The 27,966-nt window shown below is 46.1% G+C and overlaps 1 protein-coding gene and 1 long non-coding RNA gene across 7 annotated transcripts; one reads left to right on the top strand and one right to left on the bottom strand.

Moving 5' to 3' along the window:
• On the bottom strand, positions 1-24,747 carry LOC147027178 (uncharacterized). Of its 4 annotated transcripts, none has more exons than XR_015058719.1 (3): positions 23,734-24,747; positions 6,895-7,103; positions 1-299 (listed from the first exon to the last, which is right to left on the bottom strand). It is a non-coding gene; the product is annotated as an uncharacterized LOC147027178 (long non-coding RNA). The 4 variants fall into 4 exon arrangements; XR_015058720.1 differs by lacking the exon at positions 23,734-24,747 and adding an exon at positions 10,322-10,425; XR_015058718.1 differs by lacking the exon at positions 23,734-24,747 and adding an exon at positions 20,370-20,706 and having other exon boundaries at positions 2-299.
• Positions 192-27,950, top strand: LOC147027179 (adenylate kinase 2, mitochondrial-like). Of its 3 annotated transcripts, none has more exons than XM_085883376.1 (6): positions 192-305; positions 13,685-13,810; positions 20,937-21,047; positions 21,231-21,325; positions 24,771-24,843; positions 27,445-27,950. In XM_085883376.1, the coding sequence occupies exons 1-6, from the start codon at positions 198-200 to the stop codon at positions 27,670-27,672; spliced, it is 741 nt and encodes a 246-aa protein (XP_085739502.1). In that variant the 5' UTR covers positions 192-197; the 3' UTR covers positions 27,673-27,950. The 3 variants fall into 3 exon arrangements, with proteins under 3 accessions (XP_085739502.1, XP_085739503.1, XP_085739504.1); XM_085883377.1 differs by lacking the exon at positions 192-305 and adding an exon at positions 10,078-10,254; XM_085883378.1 differs by lacking the exons at positions 192-305; positions 13,685-13,810 and adding an exon at positions 17,127-17,265.
• The last annotated feature ends 16 nt before the right edge of the window (positions 27,951-27,966 follow it).

Genomic DNA, 27,966 nt, shown 5'->3' on the forward strand with positions numbered 1-27,966 from the left:
TTGGTTATGCCAGGCATAACAACTAGTTGCATAATATTGAAATTTATTGGGGAACTCATTAAATTCCCAGAGGCATAAATATGATTTGATGTCAAATTTTTAGTCTAAATTCGTTCTTGTCTGCAGCAGTGAAGCATGTCTTGTCTGCAGCATGTCCTTGCTTATGTCTTGTCTGCAGCAGTTAAGCTGCTGAAGAAATGGCAGTTGAATATCAAGATGGAGTATCTGGTGAGCCAAGAGTCGGGTGGAGTTTCAAGATGGAGCAACAGGATACGTTTGAGATGGTGCGGTCACTGCACCTACAGGTGAGACAAGAGAAAGAGAAAAGCAAAGGTAATGCAGAAAGAGTTCTTCAGACAAACACACACACACACACACACACCCACACACAAAACCAGCCTGTTCTTCTCCCGAGATGGAAATCTGTTATTAATGGGACCCATAGAGCCACTGCTGCAGTTATAAACAAGAAAGTTTGAAATGGGTCAACGTCCTGGTTGAAACAAACATTCAACCCCCTATAAGGAAGTTGAAATTTGGGAACAACAAATGTTTTCATCGTCCGTCAAGTTTCAGATCGGAAAAAATCACTAAATAATTGATAAAATAAGGGAATTAAAGTTTCTTGCTGAAGGTGAATTTTAAAGAAAACAATATTTTGCTTTTGGAAACTTTTACTGGTTTTTGGACCAACTTTCAGGTTTCATGAATCATTTCTTCCACACCGGTCACTCGAAATCCAAGATGTAACATGTTGGCTTCGCTTGTTTGGTGTTCCCCTCTGAGTCGACCTCTCATGATGCTGTGATGCTCCATTCAAAACCCACAATTTCTAGGAAATGCTCAAATCATTTGAAAACCTCTCATGCTTCCTGGAGTTCACAGAAATGTACATTCATATCTTCTCATTCTCCTGTCCTGCAGCTGCAAGTCATGTTTTTTTTTTTAATCAGCTTTTAATCGAACTTTTTCATCCTGATTGAAATATCTATAGATGTCGAAATAGGCGATTTGTTAATTTAATAATAACATGAGTTTCCTTTCAAGGAATTTCAACACAGGGGGTGCTACTTATGGTGTTGGCTTAATGGTTAGGGTGGTGGGCTTAGGATCCGAGTATCCTGAGTTCAAATCCCACTCGGCTGTTGAATTAATACCAGGTGGGGTTGACTCTGCCTGTCATCCTTCCGAGGTCGGCAAAATGAGTGCCAGCATGCTGGTATCCTGTGTCGGAGTGGCGACCCGTCCAGGATTGTACCCAATAGCCAAGGAGACTGCTTCGGCAGCACCAACGCTCTGCACAGAGTATGGTCCCAGTGGATGGATGGGGTGCTACTTCGGCCCATCAAGCCTGCACAATGGTTTACAACCTATGGTTGTTTGGCCATGCTCAATCCTTTTAAAATTCTGAACGTCAAGCAAGGAAGCAGCACGTACCATTCTTTAAGGCATCGGTATGGCTCAACCTGGGTTTGAGGCACTGACCTCTCAGACTCAGAGCAGATGCTCAAACCATTTCACCACCAAGTCTGGTAATCATAAATTGATGGACTAGGCCCTGATGCCGAGAGGTACGCACACTCACCTCTGAACCAACGTCTAACCATGGTTTGAATCTCGGCCAAGCGATAAACAATCATCCTGGAGTCTCGCAGGCAGGGTGAGGGTGCCAGCGGTAACTCGCTGACTTTTTGCGAAGGACACCATGGGCTCTTCCAACAACCACCAAGTAATGCCGGCAGACTGTATGCCCACTTCAACCTCCATCCGAAGGTAAAGTCTGCTTTTCCACACCGCTTCTGTGTTGTCTGCCTGTCCCCTCTACGACGGTGTCAGTGTGTTTTTATAACAGCTTCTCTGTTGTTTACCTGTACCATGTTGGTTATCTGTACTTCTCAATTTAAAAAAAAAGAGCCAATTATGCCTCAAATTTCATTGCATGATCAAGTGCAGTCATTTTTTCATGAGACTAAGGGAGTTATCCTTGTCTTTCATTGCAGTTGGCACTCACCAGCTGGAAGTCATTCATGTGCTGCTTCTGCTCTTGTTTCAAAAGCATATTTCCAGCTCTGTCTGCAAAATCATCGTCTGCTTTGTGCTTGAGCTCAGGCATTCCTTTTGTAGCACGCATTTGCAGACGTGACAGTTTTCACGAAGCTTAACTGCTGCAGACAAGACATAAGCAAGGACATGCTGCAGAAAAGACACGTCTTTTTCAAATCGATTGTTGAGCATTTTCACCCGGTGAAGGCAAGTTGCAGAAGAGGTCAGCACCGAATATGTTGCGTGGTGCCAAAAGGATTCTTATTTTCCATTGAGTCAGCTCAGATATTTTGGCAGACAGCTTGATGCAGCTACAATATCACTTGGACGATGAAACGTCAGAGGCAACTCCGAAATAAAATTGATTGTTGTGGAAACCCTTCAACGTCATGAAGACCTTGACCTGTTGTGTTGTACGTCCCTGACATTACGGTTAACTATTACATTCTTATCCTTAACTTTCTTGGTGTGTTGATGTTTGTTTTACTTTCATTAGCCTTGCCCATTCCTGATGAGATTGGAGATGGTTTACTAAGTAGTGTGGCAGTGTTATTTAATATTGAACCACAAGCGGCCTACTAAGCACAATTCCACAAAGCTTTCTCAAGTATTAGCCACACTATTATTATTATTATTATTACCTCGAATTTTAGTTGATTGTTTTTTTTTTAAGCTTGAGTGTGGATTACATCCAAATTATCAGTTCCCGTTTCCGAGTGTGTTTGCCCGAAATCCTGTGGTTCGAGGTTTGCTGCAAGGCCGACGGGTCTGACTTGCATGCTCACCTGGCTTTCGGCACATTTGACAAAGTTGTCTGATTTAACCACAAGTAGAGGTACCCGCACCTTGTGCGGATGGAGTTTAGAGTTTAGAAAAACAGAGCAAGGTAGTGTAATTCCAATTTGTTCATCACATATAATTTAACAGGCAATGCTATCATAATAATGTCATGATTAATGCAATATGCACAATATTTAATATAAAATAACAGTGATATGATACAATACGATAGCAGCAAGCTGGCACTCTTTTTGCCAACCTCAGAAGGATGACAAGCAGAGTCAGCCCCACCTGGTATTAATTCAACAGCTGAGCAGGATTTGAACTCAGGACCCTAGGATCCAAATCCCACCACCCTAACCATTAAGCCAACACCAGGCATTCTGCTTGGAACATGGGCATCATCCCAATGGAATGGAAGAGGGATCTTGTTGTCCCTCTCTGGAAAGGCACCAGCACCCAGAGCAATCAGTCTTTACACCAAAGAGGTCAATCCTTGCTCTTTGTGTCCTCACAGAACAAAGACGATAGTTTCGGCAGGGGCTGCTTGCAGCCTATGTTGATCTCTGCAAAGCGTTCGATTCAATGAACCTGCATGCCTCCTGGAGGATTCTTGGTCTTCATGGGGTGCCACCAAAACTGATCGATCTGATGTCTCAACTCTACTCTGGGACTGAGAGTGCTGTGAAATGTGGTGGTCCCATATCTGACTTATTTCCAGTTGTTACTGGAGTTTGTCAGGTGTGTGTACTGGCCCCCGCACTTTTCATCGCTTGTATTGACTGGATTCTGGAGAGGATGTCAGAGAGATCAAGCTGCGGTGCATCGTTTGGGAATGTCAAGATCTCTGACTTTGATTTCGCAGATGATGCAGTGATTTTTGCGGAGACTTTTGATATCCTTTTGGGGGCCCTCGAGGTGCTGAATGTGGAGTCGGAGCCGCTGGGATGACGGGTTTCCTTGGTCAAAACTAAGATCCAGGCTTTCAATTATGTCTTGGATGCTGCTATCCTGTCTGTACCTGTTTGTGGTGAAGAGGTTGAAGTCACGGAGAGGTTCACTTACCTTGATGGTGATATTTACCTCTCCGCTGGCTGTGAGCCACAGGTCAATAGACGTCTGAGTTGGGCCTGGGGAGTCATGGATTCACTGGATCATGGGGAGTGGCATTGACGGTACCTGTGCAGGATGAAAGTTCGAGTTTTCAGGTCCTTTGTGCTTCCATCTTGCTCTATGGATGTGACTTGGACTCTGACCAGGATTCTGAGATGGCGACTTAATTCCTTTGGTACCAGGTCTCTTCGTAGAATCCTTCGCTATTGCTGGTCGGGCTTTGTGTCCAACGAGCGGTTGCTGAGAGACTCAAATGAGATTTTTTTTTACCTGCATAGTCCGTGAGCGCAGCTGCGGCTGTATGGACATGTGGCTCGTTTTCCCGATGCTGATCCTGCTCACCAGATTCTCTCAGCGAGGGAGTCTCTTGAATGGAGAAGGCCAATGGGCCAACCACATGCCTCATGGTTGCAACAGGTTGATCGGCATCTCAAGGAGATGGGGATGGGTCAGGATTCTGCCTGGGGGGTGGCCAGACGGAGGCCGCTGTGGTACCACTGGTGGAAAGGGACGCAGCGACACGCTGCTCCGGCGCATGCTCCTATACTGAACCTGACCTCACCTTCACCCCCATCTCTATTTGTGCATTGTTGTCAAAAGGGCCATGTGGCAGGTATCCTGCTAGTTCTCATTTTAATACATTATTAATAAGTAGAAAATACTGCCCATTCCTTAACTGACAGGAATAGTAAGTAGGGGGAGAAACATAAGGGGAAGAGAGAGAAGGGTTGGGGTGGAGAGAGGGGGAGGGGAGTGAGGAGATGGAAGGGGAAAGGGAGGGAAGGGAGGGGATCGAGGAGGAATGAGGTAGGGGGAGCTAGGAAGGGGGGAAGTGCGAGAAGGGGGGTGCGGAGAGCGACGCCCCACGAAACATCGCTGTCCACTCCAGGAGGGGAAGGGATGAGAGCGAGGTGGAAAGGGGGAAGTGGGGAGGTGGAGGGGTTTTTTGGAGGAGGGAAGCATGAGCAGAGGGTTTTGGCAGTCAGACTTCTGGAAATGGGGTTGGGGGGGTAGTACAGAATTGAATGAAATGGGGTGCGGTAAAACAGCACATTGATACAGCACACGGAGACTGCTGGAAGATGTCCATGTGGGTTGAGAGGGGATGGGGTTTTGGGGTAGGATAGTATGAGGGGAGGGGAAGGGAATGCAGCAGCATGAGGGGAGGGATGGGAAGAGCGAGGCAAAGTGAGGGGAGGGAAGCATGACGGTGGGGGGGCAGCGTGAGAGGGTGAAAGAGGGAGAGGCAACATGAAGGAAAGGGGAGGCAGTGTGAGGGGAGGGGAGGTAGCATGGGGGAGGGGAAGAAGGCAGCGTGAGGGGAGGGGAAGGTAGCATGAAGGGAGAGAGGTGAAGAAGGCAGCGTGAGAGGAGGGGAAGACAGGTTGAGAGGAGGGGAAGGCAGGTTGAGGGGAGGGGAAGGCAGGTTGAGAGGAGAGGATAGGAGTTTCAGGGGAGGGGAAGAGGCAGTGTGAGAGGAGGGGAAGAAAGCAGTGTGAGGGGACGGAAAGGATGCGCAAGGGGAAGGGAAGATTGCGTAAGGGGAATGGGAGGTAGCATAAGGGCAAGGCAAAGAAGCTTTAGGGGAGGTGGAGAGAAGGCAGTGTGAGGGGAGGGGAAGGCAGTATAATGGGAGTGGAAGGCAGTATGAGGGGAGTGAAAGAGGCAGTGTGAGGGGAGGGGAAGAGGCAGTGTGAGGGGAAGGAAGGCAGTATAATGGGAGTGGAAGGCAGTATGAGGGGAGTGGAAGAGGAAGTGTGAGGGGAGGGGAAGGCAGTATAATGGGAGTGGAAGGCAGTATGAGGGGAGTGGAAGAGGTAGTGTGAGGAGAGGGGAAGAGGCAGTGTGAGGGGAGGGGAAGAGGCAGTGTGAGGGGAGGGGAAGAGGCAGCATCATGGGAGGGGATCACGCAAAGTTTCAGGTTGCTCAGTTTCATGATTTTGGAGTTATGAAGGAGAGACACACACACACACACACACACACACACACACACACACACACACACACACACACACACACACACACACACACACACACACACACACACACACAGCCATTTATTTATATGGTATAGATGATTGGACAGGTTATCCTTGACCATACTGTATATGAACCATTACCAATGTATTTTTCATGATATAAATGCATATGGTAATTTGATGGACAACCTATGAGCCTCGTATCCCAAAGTAACACAAAAAGTTATTTTAACCGGTGTTATCTGTCAGTCACTCAGTGAGTCCACACCGGTTCTCAGATCTACTGTAATGTATATATCCGAGCGAGGTTCTGCATCGTTATGTGCTTGTCTTGTTGTTGTTGGTGCTGGAACAGGCCATGTCCATCCAAAAGCATAAGGCACCACAAGTTTCCCACCTGATGGAGGTCTTCTGCAAATCGCTGCTGCTGTTTATTTACATGCTGTTTGAGTTTATTGGCAGTCTTCATAATTTCTCCCTCAAGACTCTGGATGATGCATTGTAAGGTTTCATTTGCCTTTTCTAAAATCCATTTGTCTGTTCTTGGTTGGTTATAAGCTCATTTTGCTTCTCTTTCTGTGAAAGACACAACATCTTTTTTGTGTTCACTAACTAAAGTTCACTAACTAACTAACTGAAGCACACATCACTAACTCATGAGCAAAACAGATATACCGAGATAATGAAATCAACAATGCCAGTTCGAGAGTTTGTCCTGCACCATGATCAGTCCAGGTGTTTGAGCGCCATTTAATTGGCCTCCTTTGCGTTACCAAAGCACACATAGATCGTGATGCTATGTGAGGAAAAGGGGTGGTCAGGTCAGGTCAGGTCAGGTCAGGTAGGGGAACATGCGCCGGAGCAGCACGTCGCTGCGTCCACTTTCCGCCAGTACTCCAAGCCCCTCCGTCTGGCCATCCCCCAGGCAGATGTCTGGTCCATTCACATCTCTTAGGGATAGGACATTCCAGGCACCCACCTGAAGGGACCGACTCAGGTTAACCCAAGGAGACGACCATCTGGTGGACGACACTTCAGCAGCACCCCGACGCACACTCATGTGTTTTGCGGAGTAAAGTGTTTTGTGGTGGCCGGAGTGCAAATCCTGCCACCAACCTCCTCTTGAGGGTAACCAACTGCGGGAGGACATCCGCAGAAGCAGTTGGCACAAGATATGGATGGAAATATCTGCAAGGAAAACATGATGACGATGAATGTCTTTGCCTTGCATTCATACGATAACATGTACAAAAACTTCCATGAGACAAAGACATTTTAAAAAGCAGCAATTTTAAGGTTCTTCAATGTACATGTGACTGACTGACACTTTTTTTCATAATCTGTGATGAAAAGGAAAGTTTAAAACAGCGTTTTGTCCCAGCAATGACGTATGTCGGTGAAACATGGTCTCCTTCAATGAAACTGACGACCACACAAAACGCAAGCACAATGGACATGGTCAGGATAAGGAGCCATAGTTTAAGAATAAAAAGGAGGAGGGTTATGACAGTAATAAGGAAGGGATCTTTCCTCCATATAATGGTGAATGAATGCAAGTCATGGTGTCCTTGTAGGAGTCGTGATGGTGAAGTAGGTGGATGTTCACCTCCACCACCGAAGGTGGACTGAGGTTATGTTTTCGCCCCTGATGTCTGTTTGTTTGTTTGTTTGTTTGTCTGCGAGCAGGCTATCCCAAAAAGTAATCGACGGATTCGAACGAAACTTTGTGGATGAGATGGGTGTGTGACAAGGACGAATTGATAAGATTTTGGTGAAAATCCGAATCCAGATCATCCCTCTCCGTGGATGTGACACGTAAACCGTTGTGCCTGGCGGAGGTATATGCTCTACCGAGTGCCGTATGTGTTCGTCCGTGCTATTTTACGTGTTGTCCTCTTGGCTTTGGTTTTGGTAAACAAGATAAACTTTACAATTAACATGATTGCAAGCATTTCCAGCATTTCTGAGATCGTGCTTTTGCTTGTGAAGCTGTTGCTAAGAAACCATTGTGCATCAAACTTTGGGCGGAGCTTGCACGTCATGAGGTGGTTTGTGGCGAGGCGTCCGTTTGAGTGCAGTATATAAATCACCAAGAGGCGCTCATTCAGACATACAACCATACGAAACGTTTTCCTGATTACGTGGATTTTTTAATACTAGTGTGTGCCCGTACGTGTGTGCCCGTACGTGCGTGGCCGTACGTGCAAAAAAAAAAAACTTTCAAACCGCGTGCCAGAAACACCAACCACACAGGCCGTTCCTTCGCTCTTGCAAAACAGCTGAAACGGATGAAGAAGAACGATATAAAACCTTGAAAAGGCACATATGTACTCAGGTCCCCAGCGTCAATTGTGACATCATATCAAACGAAGAAGAAAAATTGTGACGTCATAGGACCGTGTCCTGTCATTGGTTTGGTAAATAAATAGCCATAACTTGGGAACCACTAGTCCGATTAACATCAAACCTTGAAAAGGCACATCCACAGGTCCCCAGCGTCAATTGTGACGTCATATCAAACGAAGATGAAGAATTGTGACGTCAATTGTGACGTCATAGCACCGTGTCCTGTCATTGGTTTGGTAAATAAATGGCCATAACTTGGGAACCACTAGTCCGATTAATATCAAACCTTGAAAAGGCACATCCACAGGTCCCCAGCGTCAATTGTGACGTCATATCAAACGAAGATGAAGAATTGTGACGTCAATTGTGACGTCATAGCACAGTGTCCTGTCATTGGTTTGGTAAATAAATGGCCATAACTTGGAAATCGCTTGTCCGATTAATATCAAACCTTGAAAAGGCACATCCACAGGTCCCCAGCGTCAATTGTGATGTCATATCAAACGAAGAAGAAGAATTGTGACGTCATAGGACCGTGTCCTGTCATTGGTTTGGTAAATAAATGGCCATAACTTGGGAACCACTAGTCCGATTAATATCAAACCTTGAAAAGGCACATCCACAGGTCCCCAGCGTCAATTGTGACGTCATATCAAACGAAGATGAATAATTGTGACGTCAATTGTGACGTCATAGCACCGTGTCCTGTCATTGGTTTGGTAAATAAATGGCCATAACTTGGGAATCGCTTGTCCGATTAATATCAAACCTTGAAAAGGCACAAACTCAGGGCCCCAGCAATACACCTGGCAAGTTTCAATTAGATTGGACCAGCGGTTGTCGAGAAACAGCGGTCACAGACGGACAGACACACACACAGATTGCTGGAATTATAAATAGATACCCTTAAGTTTGTTACGCAAAATTTAAAGGAGCGTATTGAAGCGCAAAGAAACTCGTGCACTGTACACACTCGTGTGCTGTAAATATGCTGCTGCAGAACTGGAGGTCCACAATAAACAAGGGTTCAAAAACCTTCATCTCTGTTGTAATCCCCGACGGTGTTATTCGTGTCAGTATCAGGGTTGTCGAATCGTCACTGGACACCCATTGATGTTTTGCTCGGTTGTGTTCAGTTACCGGGTTTCTTGTGGAGCGCTTGCCAAGCGGCTTAAGCACTCAAGCAAGCACTCCCATTCACAATCGTTGCTAAGGAACGGCTGGCTTGGCAAGCCCCTGGTGTTCCTCATACTCGCATATTTTGCTGGTGGACGTTAAACACATCAGAGTGCTTTTCAAAAAGAGTAGGCCATTGTGTATCGACACATGAATCAAAATCCCCCCAATTAAAAAGCGACTCGAATGTGTTTTAACCATTGCGAAGTAATTTTTCTGAGTGTGTTGGTTGGGGGAATATATACCTGTAGTTGGGTCGACCTGCCTCTGGAGACTGGACCCTTTTCAAACGTCTTCCACTCACATTCATCGTCCTTCGTTTTTCTCGAGATACAGTGTTACTCTCTTTCCTGAAGAGAAGCTGTTCTTCTCTTCTCCTCTCCTTCATCGTCCGCAATTTGAGTTTATTCATCACTCGAGTCATTCACAATTATAGGTCAATGCTTCCAGCGGTGTAACGACGGCGGTTTCGTCCGTGGTGTACGATGAGAGAGAGTTCAGGTCAACAAATTTCTTTCAAAACTCGAGTTAAGAATGCGGTAAATTTTATAAAATGAATCCCTTTAAATTGTTTACATCGATGGAAATTTTAAAATCGTGCGAAGAAAAAAAAAACCCCCCATTCGATTATTCATTCTTATATATTCCTCTTATTCCTTCTTCAATGTCGTTGCCGCGGAAACAAGGTCGAAAGGAGGGAAAGAAAGACCGATCAAAACACCGCAAGGCTTTATAGGGAGTTCGGGCGATGGTTTCGGAGTTCGAGTCCTTCCGAGCCGTGCTCCTTGGACCTCCGGGTGCTGGGAAAGGAACCCAGGCGGGTTTCATCCGGTTTCATTCACTCGTTTCACACATTCACCCTTCATCATCGCTGATACACTCACGATTTGTGAAAGTTTTCATCAAACTGACGAAGTACAACACTTCATACGTTGGTTCTGCTGACACGTGACTTGTTACTCATGTCTCATGATAGTCATTTATCAACAAACACGGCGCGGTGGGCGCATTACACGGCATTACACGACATTACACGGCATTAGACGGCATTACACGGCATGACACGACATTACACGGCATGACACGGCATGACACGCCATTACACGGCATGACACGACATTACACGGCATGACACATTACACGGCATGACACGACATTAGACGGCATGACACATTACACGACATTACACGGCATGACACGACATGAGACGGCATGACACATTACACGACATTACACGGCATGACACGACATTACACGGCATTACACGGCATTACACGACATTACACGGCATGACACTACATTACACGGCATTACACGACATTACACGGCATGACACGACATTACACGGCATTAGACGGCATGACACATTACACGGCATTAGACGGCATTACACGGCATGACACGACATTACACGGCATGACACGACATTACACGGCATAACACGCCATTACACGGCATGACACGACATTACACGGCATGACACATTACACGGCATGACACGACATTAGACGGCATGACACATTACACGACATTACACGGCATGACACGACATGAGACGGCATGACACATTACACGACATTACACGGCATGACACGACATTACACGGCATTACACGACATTACACGGCATGACACTACATTACACGGCATTACACGACATTACACGGCATGACACGACATTAGACGGCATGACACGACATTACACGACATTACACGGCATGACACTACATTACACGACATTACACGGCATGACACGACATTACACGGCATTACACGGCATGACACGACATTACACGACATTAGACGGCATGACACGACATTACACGGCATTACACGGCATGACACTACATTACACGACATTACACGACATTACACGGCATGACACGACATTACACGGCATTACACGGCCTTGTGGAGAGAGTTGTTCGGATTGGGGTGCAGCATTGTGGAGAACATGCTTGTTTTGTTTTTATATATATATATATATATATTTAAATATAATATCAAGACGTTTGTATATTTCTTTGTTTTAAAAGACTTTTTGTATTTTTATAACGTTATCGCGTTGTCCGTGTTTGGTTTGTTTTCCCTCCGTTCATATAATACAGCTTAAAGAGGATCAAGAATCAGAACTATATCACTGTAGGGTCTGTAATACTTGAACAGGGAGAGAGGGACAGGTTTGTGGGGGAGGGAGAGAGGGACAGGTTTGTGGGGGAGGGAGAGAGGGACAGGTTTGTGAGGGAGGGAGAGAGGGAAAGGTTGGTGGGGGAGGGAGAGAGGGAAAGGTTGGTGTGGGAGGGAGAGGGAAAGGTTGGTGGGGGAGGGAGAGAGGGACAGGTTGGTGAGGGTGGAAGAGAGGGACAGGTTGGTGAGGGAGGGAGAGAGGTATTTTGGTGGGTGGGGAGAGAGGTAGGTTGGTGGGTGGGGAGAGAGGTATGTTGGTGGGTGGGGGGAGGTATGTTGGTGGATGGGGAGAGGTATGTTGGTGGGTAGGGAGAGAGGTACGTTGGTGGGTGGGGAGAGAGGTATGTTGGTGGGTGGGGAGAGAGGTATGTTGGTGGGTGGGGGGAGGTATGTTGGTGGGTAGGGAGAGAGGTATGTTGGTGGGTGGGGAGAGAGTTGTGTTGGTGGGTGGGGAGAGAGGTATGTTGGTGGGTGGGGAGAGGTATGTTGGTGGGTAGGGAGAGAGGTATGTTGGTGGGTAGGGGGAGAGGTATGTTGGTGGGTGGGGAGAGAGGTATGTTGGTGGGTGGGGAGAGGTATGTTGGTGGGTAGGGAGAGAGGTATGTTGGTGGGTAGGGGGAGAGGTATTTTGGTGGGTGGGGAGAGAGGTAGGTTGGTGGGTGGGGAGAGAGGTATGTTGGTGGGTGGGGAGAGGTATGTTGGTGGGTGGGGAGAGAGGTATGTTGGTGGGTGGGGAGAGGTATGTTGGTGGGTGGGGAGAGAGGTATGTTGGTGGGTGGGGAGAGAGGTATGTTGGTGGGTGGGGAGAGAGGTATGTTGGTGGGTGGGGAGAGAGGTATGTTGGTGGGTAGGGAGAGAGGTATGTTGGTGGGTAGGGAGAGAGGTATGTTGGTGGGTGGGGAGAGAGGTATGTTGGTGGGTGGGGAGAGGTATGTTGGTGGGTAGGGAGAGAGGTATGTTGGTGGGTAGGGGGAGAGGTATGTTGGTGGGTGGGGAGAGAGGTATGTTGGTGGGTGGGGAGAGGTATGTTGGTGGGTAGGGAGAGAGGTATGTTGGTGGGTGGGGAGAGAGGTATGTTGGTGGGTAGGGAGAGAGGTATGTTGGTGGGTGGGGAGAGAGGTATGTTGGTGGGTGGGGAGAGGTATGTTGGTGGGTGAGAAGAGAAGCATGTTGGGGATGGAGGAGAGAGAGGTGGGGGATTCAAGGGACTGGGGTTGTGGTGGACCAGTTGCCAGAGTTTTGAAGACCAGAGGGAGTTGTTCCTGCCTCTTGTGGATCTGGATGAACCCCGAGCTGCTGTGGAGGAGCATTAGTGAATATTAGTGAGCATTAGTGAATATTAGTGAGCATTAGTGAATATTAGTGAGCATTAGTGAAGCAACTTGTGTGAATAGCCTTGCAGATAACTGTCAGCAGTTTTGGCCTGAGGTTAAAATTATTCTTCTGCTCAGAACTACGGAGCTGAGATTGAACATTTTCTTTTCATCCTGCTCGTCCTGATCTCTCATTGTTCTCTCCAAGAAACCCTGTGCTCCAAGTACACTTGGAAACCTTTTCACTCAAAAAGCAAAGCAGAGGCTTCAAGTTTCCTTGTAAAATCCCTGTCCATCGTGAAGTTAAATTCTGTGGATTAAATATCTTTTTCTCTTTTCCATGACCACTCCTCATGGTTCCTTGCCTGTTTAATTCCCGCACGGATTATTGAATAGCTCACCTCCACATGGTTGGTTATTTGACTCCGTTGAACTTGATTGGAAAATAAATTTCCACTCGGTTATTCGTGCAAGTCTTGCAGCAAACCTGGTCATTAATGCTGGCTATGTGACCTAGTTTTGTGACAATTTACTCAAGATCTTCTTTGTGACGTATAATTTTTTTCAACAAAAGCAAATTTACGTGTGTTTATTTTATTTTGGAGTCACTGACACCATTTTATGCTGATTATCATTGGCAAGTTTGGTTTCATAATTTTTATTCCAAGTCCATTTAACTCATTTTATTATTTTTTTTTAGAAATATTCTGAGTTCTCATTGGACAGTTTCTATTCACTTTCTGTGCAGGCACCACGATTGGCAGCCAGATATGATGTCTGCCACCTCGCTACAGGTGACATGCTCCGAGCTATCGTTGCTTCGGGTTCCGCCCTTGGCCAAAGAGTGAAAACCACGATGGATGCAGGGCAGCTGGTTCGTCTTCTGCCTACTCCCACCTACATTCTTCCCTCGACATAAATTTCTTCCCGATGAAGAAATTCTTCCTCCCTTTATTCATCGCTAGATTTACAGTTAATGCTACTTGTCATTGGCTTTCTTTCAAAACATTGTAACGGTCATCGGTCCGTTCCAGTTGACAGTTCGAATCCGGTGCGGTGTGTCGCGTCAAAGCGACCACGATGTCGACCATTTCGGAAACTTCCCTGTCGGATCTGTATTGTAATGCTAAGTTTCCGTCCACATTGGGAGCCCAAATCGGTTCAGCGTCATGCTGAAAGGTGTCACACGACTCGATATACTTTAGGTCGAGCAACCTACATTACATGACGCGGTCAGATAAGCGGTGTGGGAATGGCAACCAATTATCCCTGTAACGGGTCCTCAGTACCACCAAATGAAGCAGCCACCACAGCTAGAATTCACCCCTGAGACCAGGTGTATTTAATAAACAAACAGCGATGGCACGGCGGAAGGAAACAAACAAAGTAATGCAATAATCGCAATTTTAAAAAACCTTAACCCATGGCCGATACACGCCCACGGTGTCAAAAAACGCTCGGGATTTCTCGTATCACATCACGATGTCCTCAACTGGGCCCATCAGACATGCCACGAGAGATAGGCAACAGCTCAAGGCAGGCAACGCCGAAAAGTTTTCAGGACAAATCGAACAATGTCGGCAGGATGAGTCCTATGGAAACCCAGTAGCACTTGCCAGTGAACGTCTCGTGCCACTGGTGAGGAAAAAGAAGGGTGTGGATCAGGCCTCTGTGGGGTGGCACTCAGGCACTTGGGATGAGCAATCTCAGCGCAGCCTTCAACGATTTGGTCAGGGTATTCTCTTCCCACTTCCATCGAAGCTTCGCTTTTTATGGGCTTGGTCCCATGCTCCACCAATGATGCTTTACACCCCTACCCTCTCACCATTGGACTGTGGGCCCATTCATGGGTGGGGCAAACCCTTCCTTCCCTCACCGAACAGGGCTGTTGATGGTCGACATGGCGGTTGTGGCTTTTCCTGCCCATCTAGCGTCCTAAGGCCGAGCGAAACCCTGAGGAACATTTATGATGGATTTACAGAACGGAACAGTGAAAATGGGGTCAAAAGGGTTGATAGCCTTGCATAGCTGGTGATCGCCTTGCATATAGTCTTTGAAAGCTGGCATAGCTGGTGGCCTTGGGGAAAAATAAATAAATTGCTTTCAAGCTTTTAGTCCCACTTCTTTAGTTCCTTGTCTTATCACAAACTATTTGAATGCCCTTCATGCATGGGATTGCAACAAAAACCTTTCCCAACATGCTGCTGCCCACAGCGCTCCCGTAGGCCAGGCACGTGAGTATTATGACTATCCCATCTGTGTGTTTGTCCGTTTGTCAGTGGAATATCAGGACAATCAGCGCAGCTAGAATCACCAAATTTGACACAGAACTTCATTATGATATTGTGAATGTTTTGTACGAGTTCAACTTTCAGTCATTCAAACTCCTTGGTCTCACTATCAGCCTGGATCTTGCTTGGGCAAACCACATTTCAAAGTTGGCCTCCAAAGCCAGCTGCCACTGGGCATCCTCCATTGTACAAAGTCCTTCCTTGCCACACCTGAGCTCCTATCCACCTACAAGGCTTTCATCTGCAGCTTCATGGAGTACTGCTCTCCCCTCTAGGCTGGCTCCCCGACCTCACACCTTGTTCAGCTTGATGCCCTGGAAACCAAGGCCTTCAAGATTATTGGAATCTCCCGCGACGAAGCTGAGTCTGTGGGTCTATCACTATGCCATTACAGACAGGTCGGTGGTTTGACTTCTACCACCTCCTTTCTGGTCTTGCAGTCTCTGCGTCAGTACTCGAGAAGTAGATGCCGCACAGTCAGACTCAGATCCAATCGGGTTTAATGCGGACAATGAACAGCACCCGGTTGAGATGGAGACTCGACTCGGAAGCGTGAGAACGCAACCCGGAAGCCAGAGAGGGGCCCCCTGTATGGACATATCAATACCACAACCAGTCCAAACTGACGTGATCTTCTTCCCTTCCACACGCATGCCAATCTACATGGACCGTTACCCAAAATGACTGGAAATTTAATTTAAATATAGACCATTACCAAAGCCAAACAATAGTAACAAGAGCGTTATGCACGCCATTGCACATGGATTATTACACAAACTGACTAGAAATGTAATTGATAAACAACCATAACACAAGCTAAACAAGAGTGACCTAAGGTTATGTGTGAAGCCCACGAGGCTCAGGCAATACATGTAAATGCCACAGCCCGATACCAGACGCTAAGAGCAGGACTATATTATGATTACTTGTCATAATTGGTCAGAGAAGCAGGCTGCCTACGTGATCGGACAGAGCATCGATGCGCGGGGAATGGTGATGGTTTATGCAAGGATGCACACGAGTCCTGGGAAGGTCATTTGAGGCTTCATGAGCATGATCACCAGTTTAGTCATTGGTTGAAGCATCCCCAGGGTGCAGGGGTGACATGGGGTGGACAGTGCAGGCAGAGGTCGGAACCAAATCGATACGACCTGGGGAGGCAGGTTAAGACAGTTCAGGAGGTACAAGAGGTAGTAGCCAGGACACCTGGTGTTTCATTTTAGCACTGAAGGAACCAGTGAGCAGAGATTTTCTGGTGCGTACCACATACAATGTGATGCCAATGCTGGCATGCGTGGTAGATCCGTCAGTTACCATCCACAACTGGTCCGACACTTTAGGTAAGGTTATTGTGCAATGTGACTGAAGGGCTGCCTGAGCATTAGCAAAAGCAGCGGTTAATTTATCGGTCCATGACACAACGGTCCTGTGAAGGTCAGCCGACGCAAGCATCATCCAAGGGGAATAACAAGGCAGCTGCATTCTGTAAAGCGCGCAAGGACCTTGAAGACTCCAAAAAAAGACCGAAGGCCTTTCACAGTGGTAGGTGGATGGCAGGAGCTCTGAGTGGCGACTTGGTGAGGACTAGTACGCAAATTATCCAAAGACCACACCCATCCGAGGATAGTTTTGGATTTTAGGCAGATGACAGTTTTTATTGTTGAGTGTCGAAGGTCACTTTTATCCAGGATATGAAGCACAGCGGACCAAACTTTCAAATGTTCTTCAGGTGAATCTGCGCCACAGAATAAGTCATCTGCAATTTTGGCAACAGAGCCAGCCTCGAGGAAATTTCCAAGAACGTGACACATCAGCTCCTCCAGTGCAGTCTCAGAGCCTATCATGTCCATGGCAGACCGGGCATAAACACGAATCCCACGGAATGCGGTGACAACACAATATTTCATCGGGAATGTCTGAAAGGGTTTCGAGGAACTCGCCGGGCCATTGTGTGGTTGGATTCTGGAGAGCGTCGATCAATTTGTGTGTTGGATTGAAGAGACTCCGCTTGTCTCATGGGACGGATCACCATACAGAGGTGAGAAAACGTTTGTGAACCCTTTAGAATTTTCTTCATAAATTTGACCTAAAATGTGATCACATCTTCATCTCAGTCCTAATGAATGATAAAGAGAAAGTAATTAAACAAATAGCACACAAAAAAAAAATCGAATTTTTCATTTATTTATTGAGCAAAATGATCCAACATTAAATTTCTTTGTCAGAAAAATTGTTTGTTTGTTTGTTTTTTGCTTCAACTCAGAGAAATTTGTGGGCTTTCTTGCATGAACTGCTCGCTTCATGTTCTTCTACAACATTTTTGATTAGGTTCAGGTCTGGACTTTGACTTGGCCATTCCAAAACACAAAATATCTTCCGCTTCAGCCATTCTGTTGTTCATTTACTTGTGTGTTTAGGATTGTTGCCTTGCTGCATGACCCACTTTCTGTTAAACTTCAACTCACGGATGGATGTCCTGATATTCTCCTGTAGAATTTGCTTGTACAATCCAGAATTTGTGGTTCCATCAATGATGGCAAGCCGTCTGGGTCTTGAGGCTGCAAAGCAGCCCCAAACCATACTGCTCCCACCACCACGTTTCACAGTTGGGATTAGGTTCTTGTGTTGGAATGCAGTGTTTGGTTTTCACCAAACAACATTTCTCATTTAAGCCAAAAAAATTCCACTTTTGACTCATCTGTTCACAGAACATTCTTCCACTATCCTTCTGGATCATCCAGGTGGTCCTTGGCAAACTTGGCAGTCATGTTCTTCTTGGAGAGCAGTGGTTTCCTCCTTGCTATCCTTCCATGCACACCATTCTTGTTCAGTGTTTTCTTGATGGTGGACTCATGAACACTGACATTAGCCAATGCAAGAGAGGCCTGCAGATCATTAGACGTTACCCAGGAGTTCTTTGTGAGCTCCTTGATTATTGAAGTTATTATCCTTGGACGACCGCTCCTGGAAAGAGTAACAATGGTGTTGAATTTCCTCCATTTGTACACTATCTGTCTGACAGTGGATCGGTGGAGCCCAACATCTTTAGAAATGGTTTTGTTACCCTTTCCAGACCTATGAGCATCGACAACTCGTTTTTCTGAGGTCCTCAGAAATCTGTCTTGATCAGTGCATGACATACTTCCATAAACCTGAAGACCAGAATGATGGTGATGAACAAAGTCAATTTTTTTTCATGTAGGACAGGGCCACCCAAACTCACTTCTAATTGTCATCCCATTGACTGAAATACCTGACTGTAATTACCCCTTTAATTGAGCCGATTAACCAAGAGATTCACATTCTTTTTCCGACAAATAAATTGAATGTTGGATCATTTTGCTCAATAAATAAATGAAAAAGTAGATGTTTTTTTTGTGTGTGTGCTATTTCTTTAATCGGGTTCTCTTTATCTATTATTAGGACTTAGATGAAGATCTGACCACATGTTAAGTCAAATTTATGCAGAAATACAGAAAATTCAAAACGGTTCACAAACTTTTTCTCACCACTGTACATGCACCGATCGTGATCGCTGATGCAAATGAGACACCGTGCGGGACAAATAGTAATGCCATTTTCAGGCATGAATGGAGTTCCTGTGAGGACGCAGACATTAAGGTCTGAAACAATCAAGGCATTAAGTGCCAAAATGTGATCAGCCCTGTTCAGAACAACATGAGTTTCACTGACGATATTCAGGGGGTCGCACCTTCCACTTGGTAAGCACGCTGTGAACTTTTTGAGACTGGGAGGCTAGTATGGGTGGGCCAAAGTTGCATGAACGAAGTTAGTTTCAGTGCCATTGTTGAGCGTGAGAGGTACAGCATGGTCATTATAACAGATGAATAGAATGGGTGAGTGGTTGGTCTACACATGCCTTGTGGAAATATGCGGGTGGCCGGTAGTAGTGTTCCTATGTGACGAAGGCTCATCGTGGTTGTCAAGGTCACCATCAGGGCAGTCATCATAGTGGTCCCTGCCCCAGATCTGATGAATGCTGGAGAAGACTACCTTGTCAGAAGTTGGGAGGAACCGACAACATCTGAGGAATGATCGTCAGGTGACCTATTTCTTTGCATAAGGGGAAGCATGGAGGTGATTGTTTGCCGCCGGGTCTAGATGGCTGTGAAGAAGATCGTTACGACCACTGCTGGGGTTTGGACAGGGTTTAATAGGATGGTTTAGTTACAGTTGACCTGATTACCTTGGCATCAGCTATAGAAGCAATCTCAGCATGGAGTGAGTCCATGGCAAGTGACATCACAGGTTTGATTGAGGTTAATGTTCAAGACCTAAACTCAGTTGCAATAACGTTGTTTGACCAGCTGGGGTAGATCAGGATGAATCAAGTGAAGCAATGTTAACACAATCAGGTTTTCTAGCATTGGAGACAACTCTTCATTGATTGATGTTGGCTCACCATGAAGGGTTATTGGGATATCTGTTCTTCGCAGGCTATCACCGATGAACACAGTGAGTCACTGGAACAAATCCAAAGGGTGTCCATCACTCCTCAAGCGTTATGGAATTGAAATTGAGGAACGAGCTCCTGATGGCTGGAAAACAAAGTGCATACTAATGGCCTGCCAGACTCAAGCCAGTGAGGTGGAGTTGTTTACAATTGATGATCTTGAGATCATGGGACAAAATTTGGCTATTTGTCCAAGCATTAGTTTGAGATGAGTGATCTATTGTGCTGTCCAGCCATTCTGAGTCTCAGCACCATCTTCGGCAAAGTCACGAAGTGAGGAAAGGGCAGACTTCTTAGCCCAGTTGATACCATCGAAAAGGAATGGAAATTACGGAACCAGCCAGAGCTTGCCTTGAAATCATCACTCTCTACACCCTCACCTGTCTGACCCCCATCCCGTTGTTTTAGGCCACGCCACAACGGCCCATCGTTTTCTTGAATGAGAGACAAACTTATAGGCATATTTCACTGAATTTGGTCCTCCATCCACACGGCCAGCATGCACTCGATGTTCTCCAAAATGCCTTCTCCACTCCTAGTGATACATAATGAACTACAAGGAGTAACAATTTGGGCAGAATCCTTTAACTTTTCACTGTTCTTCACAATTGTTCTCACTCTGGTCAGACACAAGCCAAACATGAGGCCAATGTCCAACACACGCTCACCTCGCTCAATAACATCCATTTTCATTTCCAAAGTGATGGAATGGCAGGACCTCTTGGCTGGAGTACTTGCAGGATGCTTTCCAGACGTGATGAAGGGTTTCTTAAAAGTTGGGCATAAAAAAGTACACGGAATGCACTCGGTACCGAACCCACCATGAGGGGAAAACACGTGCGACTGAGGCTGACCCAAGTTACTGCTTTCCCAAATTGATGGGACGTGACTCGGTGGAATGGGAGTGGCGCCCGCTGGATGGGGTACGGCTTGTGCTCCACGAGTTGATAATTACGTGCAGTACTATTCAAAACGACATGAAATCGGCTTTTGGCACAACTTATAGTGAACTACTGTACCTTCCCTAATTTGTTAATGACGTTTGGGGGGGGAAAAAATGCTATTTGGCACGACGTATACCGGCGAGTTGCAATTAGAAAACTGACAATGAAGCCATCCGACTGCATCATCCCATTCACAATTTGGATCTCCACAGTATATTTGAGATCCTAACAATTTGTCTGAGCCGTGCTCTACATGCTGTAACTCTGGCAAACAATGATTTTTTTTTTCAGGTGAGTGATGATATGGTAGTGGAACTCATTGAGAAGAACCTGGATTCAGAGCCGTGTCATCGAGGCTTTCTACTGGATGGGTTTCCACGCACTGTGCAACAGGCAGTCAAGGTGTTTGCAATCAGCAACCAATATCAGATTGAATAAATCTTTTCTTTTTCATATGTTTACCAATTTCCTATTGTATTCTATTATCCACTGGTGATTCTCAAACATAATTGCAAAGGCCAAAATGTCCAAATGTTTTTTTTTTAATGAATCACCTGTTCCTGCCCTCTCCATTCTCTTTCCCAGCTTGATAAGCTATTGGAGTCACGAAAAGAGAAGCTGAGTGCGGTTGTGGAGTTCACCATTGAGGATTCGTTTCTCATTCAGCGCATCTGTGGCAGGTATGATCCTACGACCCTATAACACGAAAATGCTATGAACATCATGGCACATACCTGCATCATGTCACATACTTGGCACAGCAAAAACTTTCAGTGTGTATGAAACTTCAATTGGTGCAGATTTCTCACATTGTTACACTTTATCCTGCGTGGATCTTGGCTACGATACACTACATGGCCAAAAGTATGTGGACACCTGCTCGTCCAACATCTCATTCCAAAATCGTGGGCATTAATATGGAGTTGGTTCCCCCTTTGCTGCTATAACGGCCTCCACTCTTCTGTGAAGGCTTTCCACGAGATGTTGGAACATTGCTGCGGGGATTTGCTTCCATCCAGCCACAGGAGCATTAGTGAGGTCAGGCACTGATGTTGGGTGGTTAGGTCTGGCTCGCAGTTGGCGTTCCAATTCATCCCAAAGGTGTTTGATGGGGGTTGAGGTCAGGGCTCTGTGCAGACCAGTCAAATTCTTCCACACCAATCTCGACAAACCACTTCTGTATGGACCTCACTTTGTACATGGGGGCATTGTCATGCTGAAACAGGAAAAGGCCGTCCCCAAACAGTTGCCCAAAGTTGGAAGCACAGAATCGTCTAGAATGTCATTGTATGCTGTAGCATTAAGATTTCCCTTCACTGGAACTAAGGAGCTGAGCCCGAACCATGAAAAACAACCCCAGACCATTACTCCTCCTCCACCAAACTTTACAGTTGGCACTATGCATTCAGGCTGGGAGCATTCTCCTGGCATCTGCCAAACCCAGATTCATCCGTCAGACTGCCAGATGGTGAAGCATGATTCATCACTCCAGAGAACGTGCTTCCACTGCTCCAGAGTCCAATAGTGGTGAGCTTTACACCACTCCAGCCGACGCTTGGCATTGTGCATGGTGATCTTAGGCTTGTGTGCGGCTGCTCGGCCATGGAAACCCATTTCATGAAGCTCTCCAAGAACAGTGCTTATGCTGAAGTTGCTTCCAGAGACAGTTTGGAACTCGGTTGTGAGTGTTGCAACCGACGACAGACAATTTTTCCGTGCGACGCGCTTCAACGCTCGGTGGTCCCGTTCCACTTCACGGCTGAGCTGTTGGTGCTCCTCGATGTTTCCACTTCACAACAACAGCACTTACAGTTGACTGGGGCAACTCCAGCAGGGTAGAAATTTGATGAACTGACTTGTTGGAAATGTGGCATCATATGACGGTGCCACATTGAAAGTCATTGAGCTCTTCAGTATGACCCATTCTACTGCCAATGTTTGTCTATGGAGATTGCATGGCAATGTGCTAGATTGTATACACCTGTCAGCAATGGGTGTGGCTGAAATATAGCCGATTCCACTAATTTGAAGGGGTGTCTACATACTTTTGGTCATGTAGTGTAGTTCTAACGAGTTTGCCAAAAGTTTTTTCTTGCTCTGAGAAATAAAATCAAATAACATATCTTAAGCATTGCATTACTGTTACCAATGAGATGATTGTCACAGATAGAGTATCATGCCGGCAGCTACAAATCGGATGTTAATTGGCCAAGCGAATCAACGTTACGCACCATTTCCTGCTATCTACAAGCCAATCTAAGTTTGGGCAATCGACCCCTCAGTTGCCTTACGCCTCCATCAAAACAGACAAGAGAAGTCAGGATACTAATTCTTGCTAAACAGGATTTTTACTAATCGATGCATGTATTTAGAGGGCGTTCACAAGCAAGTATTTACAGAGCATGTATGCATTCCCACTTATCCCCTGAGCGAGCAGTCGCGCCATCAGATGCCTTATACTGTCCCTTATCACTGTGACATTAACATTGGTGCCAATCATGCATCCAACATTGAAGATGGATAGAAAAATAGGACCACTGGACCTGTAGCTTATCTGGGCCCTGTCCTCATGTTGTAACACAAATTTGGTGGCATTCTGACTGGTGGGTCTGAAGAAGATTTTTGAAGGAATACACGTGATTTTCCCAAAAACTGAATAAGTCGGCCATTTTGACACACTCCGGGTCATGTGATCGGCATGACCTCTGCAATTTAGCATCCATAACCTGGCCTAATGTTGTAACCCAAATTTGGGAGCATGCTGACTGGTGGGTCTGGAGAAAAAGATTTTTGAAGGAATTTACTGAATCCGTCATTTTGACCTACTTAAAGTCAAGTGACGGGAACGGGCTTTGCAATCCCCGTTACCAGTCCAGAGCGGAACCTTGTTGCCAAATTTCAGCCAGAATGGCCCAGCGGTTTGGCCGGAAAAGTTGAAATAGGAGATGGAAGGAAGGATGGACAGATGGTGCACGATGACAATACCTTGTCTGGAATTCCAATTCCAGGTAAGTTAAAAAGAAAGTGGCAAGATGAAGAGTAAAAGAAAGCAGAAGATAGGGATGTGTCGAGCCCTTGCATACCTTACCTTACACTCGCTTGATTGAGCTAGCGCCACCCAATAGTTCTGGCACAAAATGTTCCGCTGCTTTGGACACCCCAAGCAACCAACCAACTCTCCGCTCTGGTCCCTCTCTCCGTGCCATCAACGCGCCGTGCTTCTCCGTGTGCCCGGAGATGTATGCGTTCGCAGGACGAACTCGGCGTGGGTTTTGGCGAGACCACTTGGTATTGACAAGACGAAAGGGTCCAGTGACAAAGCCAGATGATGGGAGTGCAGTCAGCAGGACTCAAGCCAAAGGTGTTCAAGAATAGGAGGTGAAACGTGTGAGAAGAAATGAAAGTGAAAGATGAAGAAGGACAAGAGCCCAGACTGCTCGAGCTCTCCTTTTGACTCTCTGAGCAGACTCCTCAGGTGCTCGTGTGCTTCCCTTTTATCCCTGACTCACCCTCTCTGCTCATGGCCCCCACCCCTCTCATTGGTGCAATTTTGGCTCAGGAGGACCCTCTTCTCCACCCGTGATTGGTGCATTGCCATCCCAATCCCAGTGTCAACTCGGGATTGGCTGTCCACGGTTCAGGGCATGAAGCGCTGCCAGGAATTGGTTTTGGTGCGCCGTCACCCTTAATGATGATGGGTTTGCCATCTGGTGCGACTTCTTGGCACAAAGCCGGTTGAAGCTGGTTTGGGGAGATTTGTGAGGAGGTTGGCGGGAGAATGGTGAGGACTAAATGGTTGAGAAGCACATTTTATGCCCTATGAGGAAATGGATGCAGACCGGAGTGGAGAAGGAGAAATGTGTTACATCATTGTATCTTCCAAATTCATTGACTTAAACTTTCATTGTTATCTTTAGTCAATTTATTACAGCGTCAGTGAGGAGTGAATGGTAGGCATGGCTTTCCTGTTTGCCATTGGTCGATCTTAACCAATGGCAGCATACGATAACACCTTTACAAAGCTTTTATCACGATAAAGGTTGGAGAATTATGCTGTCTTCAAAGATAAGATTATTACGAGCAAGTGTGACGTTTTTTTTTTTTTTTAATGGGTTGCTTTTCCAGGCTGATTCACAAACAGAGTGGCCGCTCGTACCATGAAGAGTTCAATCCTCCAAAGGTTCCCATGAAAGATGATGTGAGTATGAGCCCCTCATGATGGTTGTCGATGGATGTCAGTTGTTTATTAATCCAGCAATTGGAGCTTTTGGGGTTTTTCAATGATTTTGTATTGGCCTAACGCCTACATTTTGTGTTCGATTGATTCTTACATTCTTATGCTGGAAAAGGGCTGATTATTGTGTGCCTGGAAAAAATATGGTTTACAGGTAGGACCAAAAAGGTACTGTGTGATCCATATTCAAGAGACCGGCTCAAATTATTTAACCAATTGTGTTAAAAAAAAAAAGTATTTTCCATCAGGAAAGTGTCATTTTTAATGAAACCTTTTTTTCTTGGTTTACTATCACATTGAACGAAGGGGGCAAACGAAATGGCCTGAAATCATTGAGGATGCATCAGCTTTTTAACTTGGGAATTATATCCATCTCCAGATTGCTGTCCTGATGCTTCACTTGGAATAAGCAATCCCTGATAGGGTAAGCTAAGTTGGCTCATTTACTTTCTTGTGGTCATGAGATTCGTCAGCATGTTGTTACACTTGTGTTGGAGGGGAATGCAGAAGTAGTGAGATTAATGCCCTGGTGCATATTAAAAAGTAGTTTTAGAACTTCTGTCTTATGTTAAATGGGCTTAAGGTAAGGAGTCAATGTAAAAGTTTTCCCCGCAAAGTAGACGGGAGGTTTTGTTTGTGCACATAGTTATGTTGAGGCATTTCATCTCACATTCTCTTCTGTAAAACTGGGTGGGGGCTGGACAGCATGGGGGGAACACGTCACCCCGCCTCCCCTCCCCCCCCTCCCCCACCACCAAGGTTAACCCCTCGCTCTAGCGTCTAGTTGTCTGTCAGATAGTTGTCTGTCAGCATGTGGAAGGTAGAGATTTTCTCTGCACGAGGCAGGGATTGGTCAAGGGCCTTGAGGCAGAGACTTGTGGTTTGCTCCGTGGCACTGGTTGGTGGAAGGCCTTGGGGTGATGAATGGTGGGAGGCCTCATGGTGGGGTGGGGTTTAAATCCAGCTCTGTGATGCAGGACAGCCTTTGGGAGAGAATCGGGCAATACGAAAGGGCGAGCGCTCACAGAACCGTGCAGAACATAGAAGGAGAAGAAGAAGAGCACCTGGGTGGTTATGTCGCACTGCCCGTGTATCACCTTGGAGGGAGATGTCATGTCATGTGTAAATTGCTCTAGTGGTAGAGCATGTCTTTGTTTACGAACCGTACATACTTTATAGATGTACTCACATTCGAATTGCACATGCTTTTGCATGATGCAGAATTATGCAGAATTTCCATGAAAAATCAGAACCTGTATGGACTGGCAGAGTCTTACTAACTGGCAGAGTACCTACGGGCGATCTTGATCCAAGCATACAACACGTTCTTCTGATGCATACCTTTATTTGGGCGGTGTATAGGCAACTGACAGCTCTGTAAAGACAAAAAACCCGGGTTACGTGCATGAAGGTTGCCCCACCTCCCCCCCCCCTCCAAGACCACCTTCAAGGATTAAAAAAAAATACCCCATACACTAAGTGGGGTAATGCTGATCCTATGTAGCAAGTCTGGACGTAATCGACCCACAACTGTAGGAGTAGTGCGCCAAACAAACAAACACCGGTCCATGAATTATAGTAAGGATAAGGGAAGAAAGGGGGAAGCCGGCATGATAGGCCGAATGGCCTTCTCATGCGCCAAAGTTCTCTGTGTATCTTTGTGCAACATTGTTCAGAATGGGAGGAAATGGGGAGGGGAGGACAGATTTGGGGGGTGGGAGTGCATGGAGTTGGAAGAGGGACATGCCTGGTGTTGGCTTAAATGGTTATTGTGGTGGGCTTGGGATCCTAGGATCCTGAGTTCAAATCTCACTCCGCTGTTGAATTAACACCAGGTGGGGTTGATTCTGCCTGTCATCTTTCCGAGGTCGGCAAAACGAGTGCCAGCATGCTGGTATCCTGTGTCGGAGTGGCAACTCGTCCAGAATTGTGCCCAATAGCCAAGGAAACTGCTTAGGCAGCACCGATGCTCTGCACAGAGTATGGTCCCAATGGATGGATGGAGTAAAGGCTGCAACCAAGATGTCTCCGCCAGAGCTTTGGGAAGCAGTGCAGGCAGGATATGGATGTTTCGAGAAATCTGATCATAAATGTCACCAGAGGTCAGACATGACCTCACCAAACTCGATTATATACATTGACTACTCCATTTGGTGTCTTGCACTGTTGTATCTCATTTCTTGAACCTTTTGAATGCCTATATTGTCGTTGTTAGTAAGTGTTATTGTTAATGATCTTTCGCGAATCATTGTTCCTGACAAGTCCATAAAGTTCTCTTTCACCACTTCCCGTTGTATGAAACATGCATGGGATATCTTCTCTAGTTTCCTCTGACCTTGAGTTTATATTGCCCCAATGAATGACCATCTCCTGGATCATGAATCCACAGGACACCACACACCTATTTTAACAATTCCACTGTATTTGGAGGATCACAGCACTGCAGTGGGTAACCATGGCCATTTCTATAACTGTGGGTCTTTACACATCAAACACCAGCTGTTGGCACACAATGCGTTTAGGTGGGAGCCACAATATCTCATTTTTTAATATATTTTTTTGCAGGTGACAGGTGAACCATTGATTCGACGTTCCGATGACAATGCAGAGACTTTGTTGTCACGGCTACAGACTTACCACGCACAAACTCAACCGCTGGTTGACTACTACTCCAAACAGGGTCTACTGACTTCGATCGATGCTGGGCATTCTCCCGACGTGGTGTTTGCTAACATCCAGGCTGCATTTACACATGCCAAAGCAAAGGCCAAGGATTTGGTTATGTTCATCTGAAATGATCATTTGTTTCTCATTCATTGAACTTTTCTTTGCCTCCATGTTTTCACTTCAGGGTATTTTATTCCCCCCCCTCCCCCGTTTGATTTGTTTGGTAAAACACAGAAGCACTGGAGTTGGGGTGTTGTGATAGCATAAGGTAAGTGAGGGGGATAATATGCTAACACACAAGAAGGCTAACTTACCAGGCCATTATGTACTTTTCATGAAGTGAATATTTTGCAAATCCAGTTTGTACGATTGCTCTCTGCCTATAAAAAAAAAACTTGACTATGCATTATAATTCTCATC

This window comes from Eptatretus burgeri, chromosome 5 (assembly GCF_056783735.1).
Source record: "Eptatretus burgeri isolate ZD-2024b chromosome 5, Ebu_testis_v1, whole genome shotgun sequence".
NCBI classification, from domain to species: domain Eukaryota; kingdom Metazoa; phylum Chordata; class Myxini; order Myxiniformes; family Myxinidae; genus Eptatretus; species Eptatretus burgeri.

What these genes read in the sequence shown, in the direction of transcription:
- LOC147027179 (XM_085883376.1), top strand. Translation starts at nt 198, where the DNA reads ATGGCAGTTGAATATCAAGATGGAGTATCTGGTGAGCCAAGAGTCGGG. An exon ending in TGCGGTCACTGCACCTACAG is followed by an intron (nt 306 to 13,684) that starts GTGAGACAAGAG and finishes CTTTCTGTGCAG; the next exon opens with GCACCACGATTGGCAGCCAG. An exon ending in AGGTTCCCATGAAAGATGAT is followed by an intron (nt 24,844 to 27,444) that starts GTGAGTATGAGC and finishes ATTTTTTTGCAG; the next exon opens with GTGACAGGTGAACCATTGAT.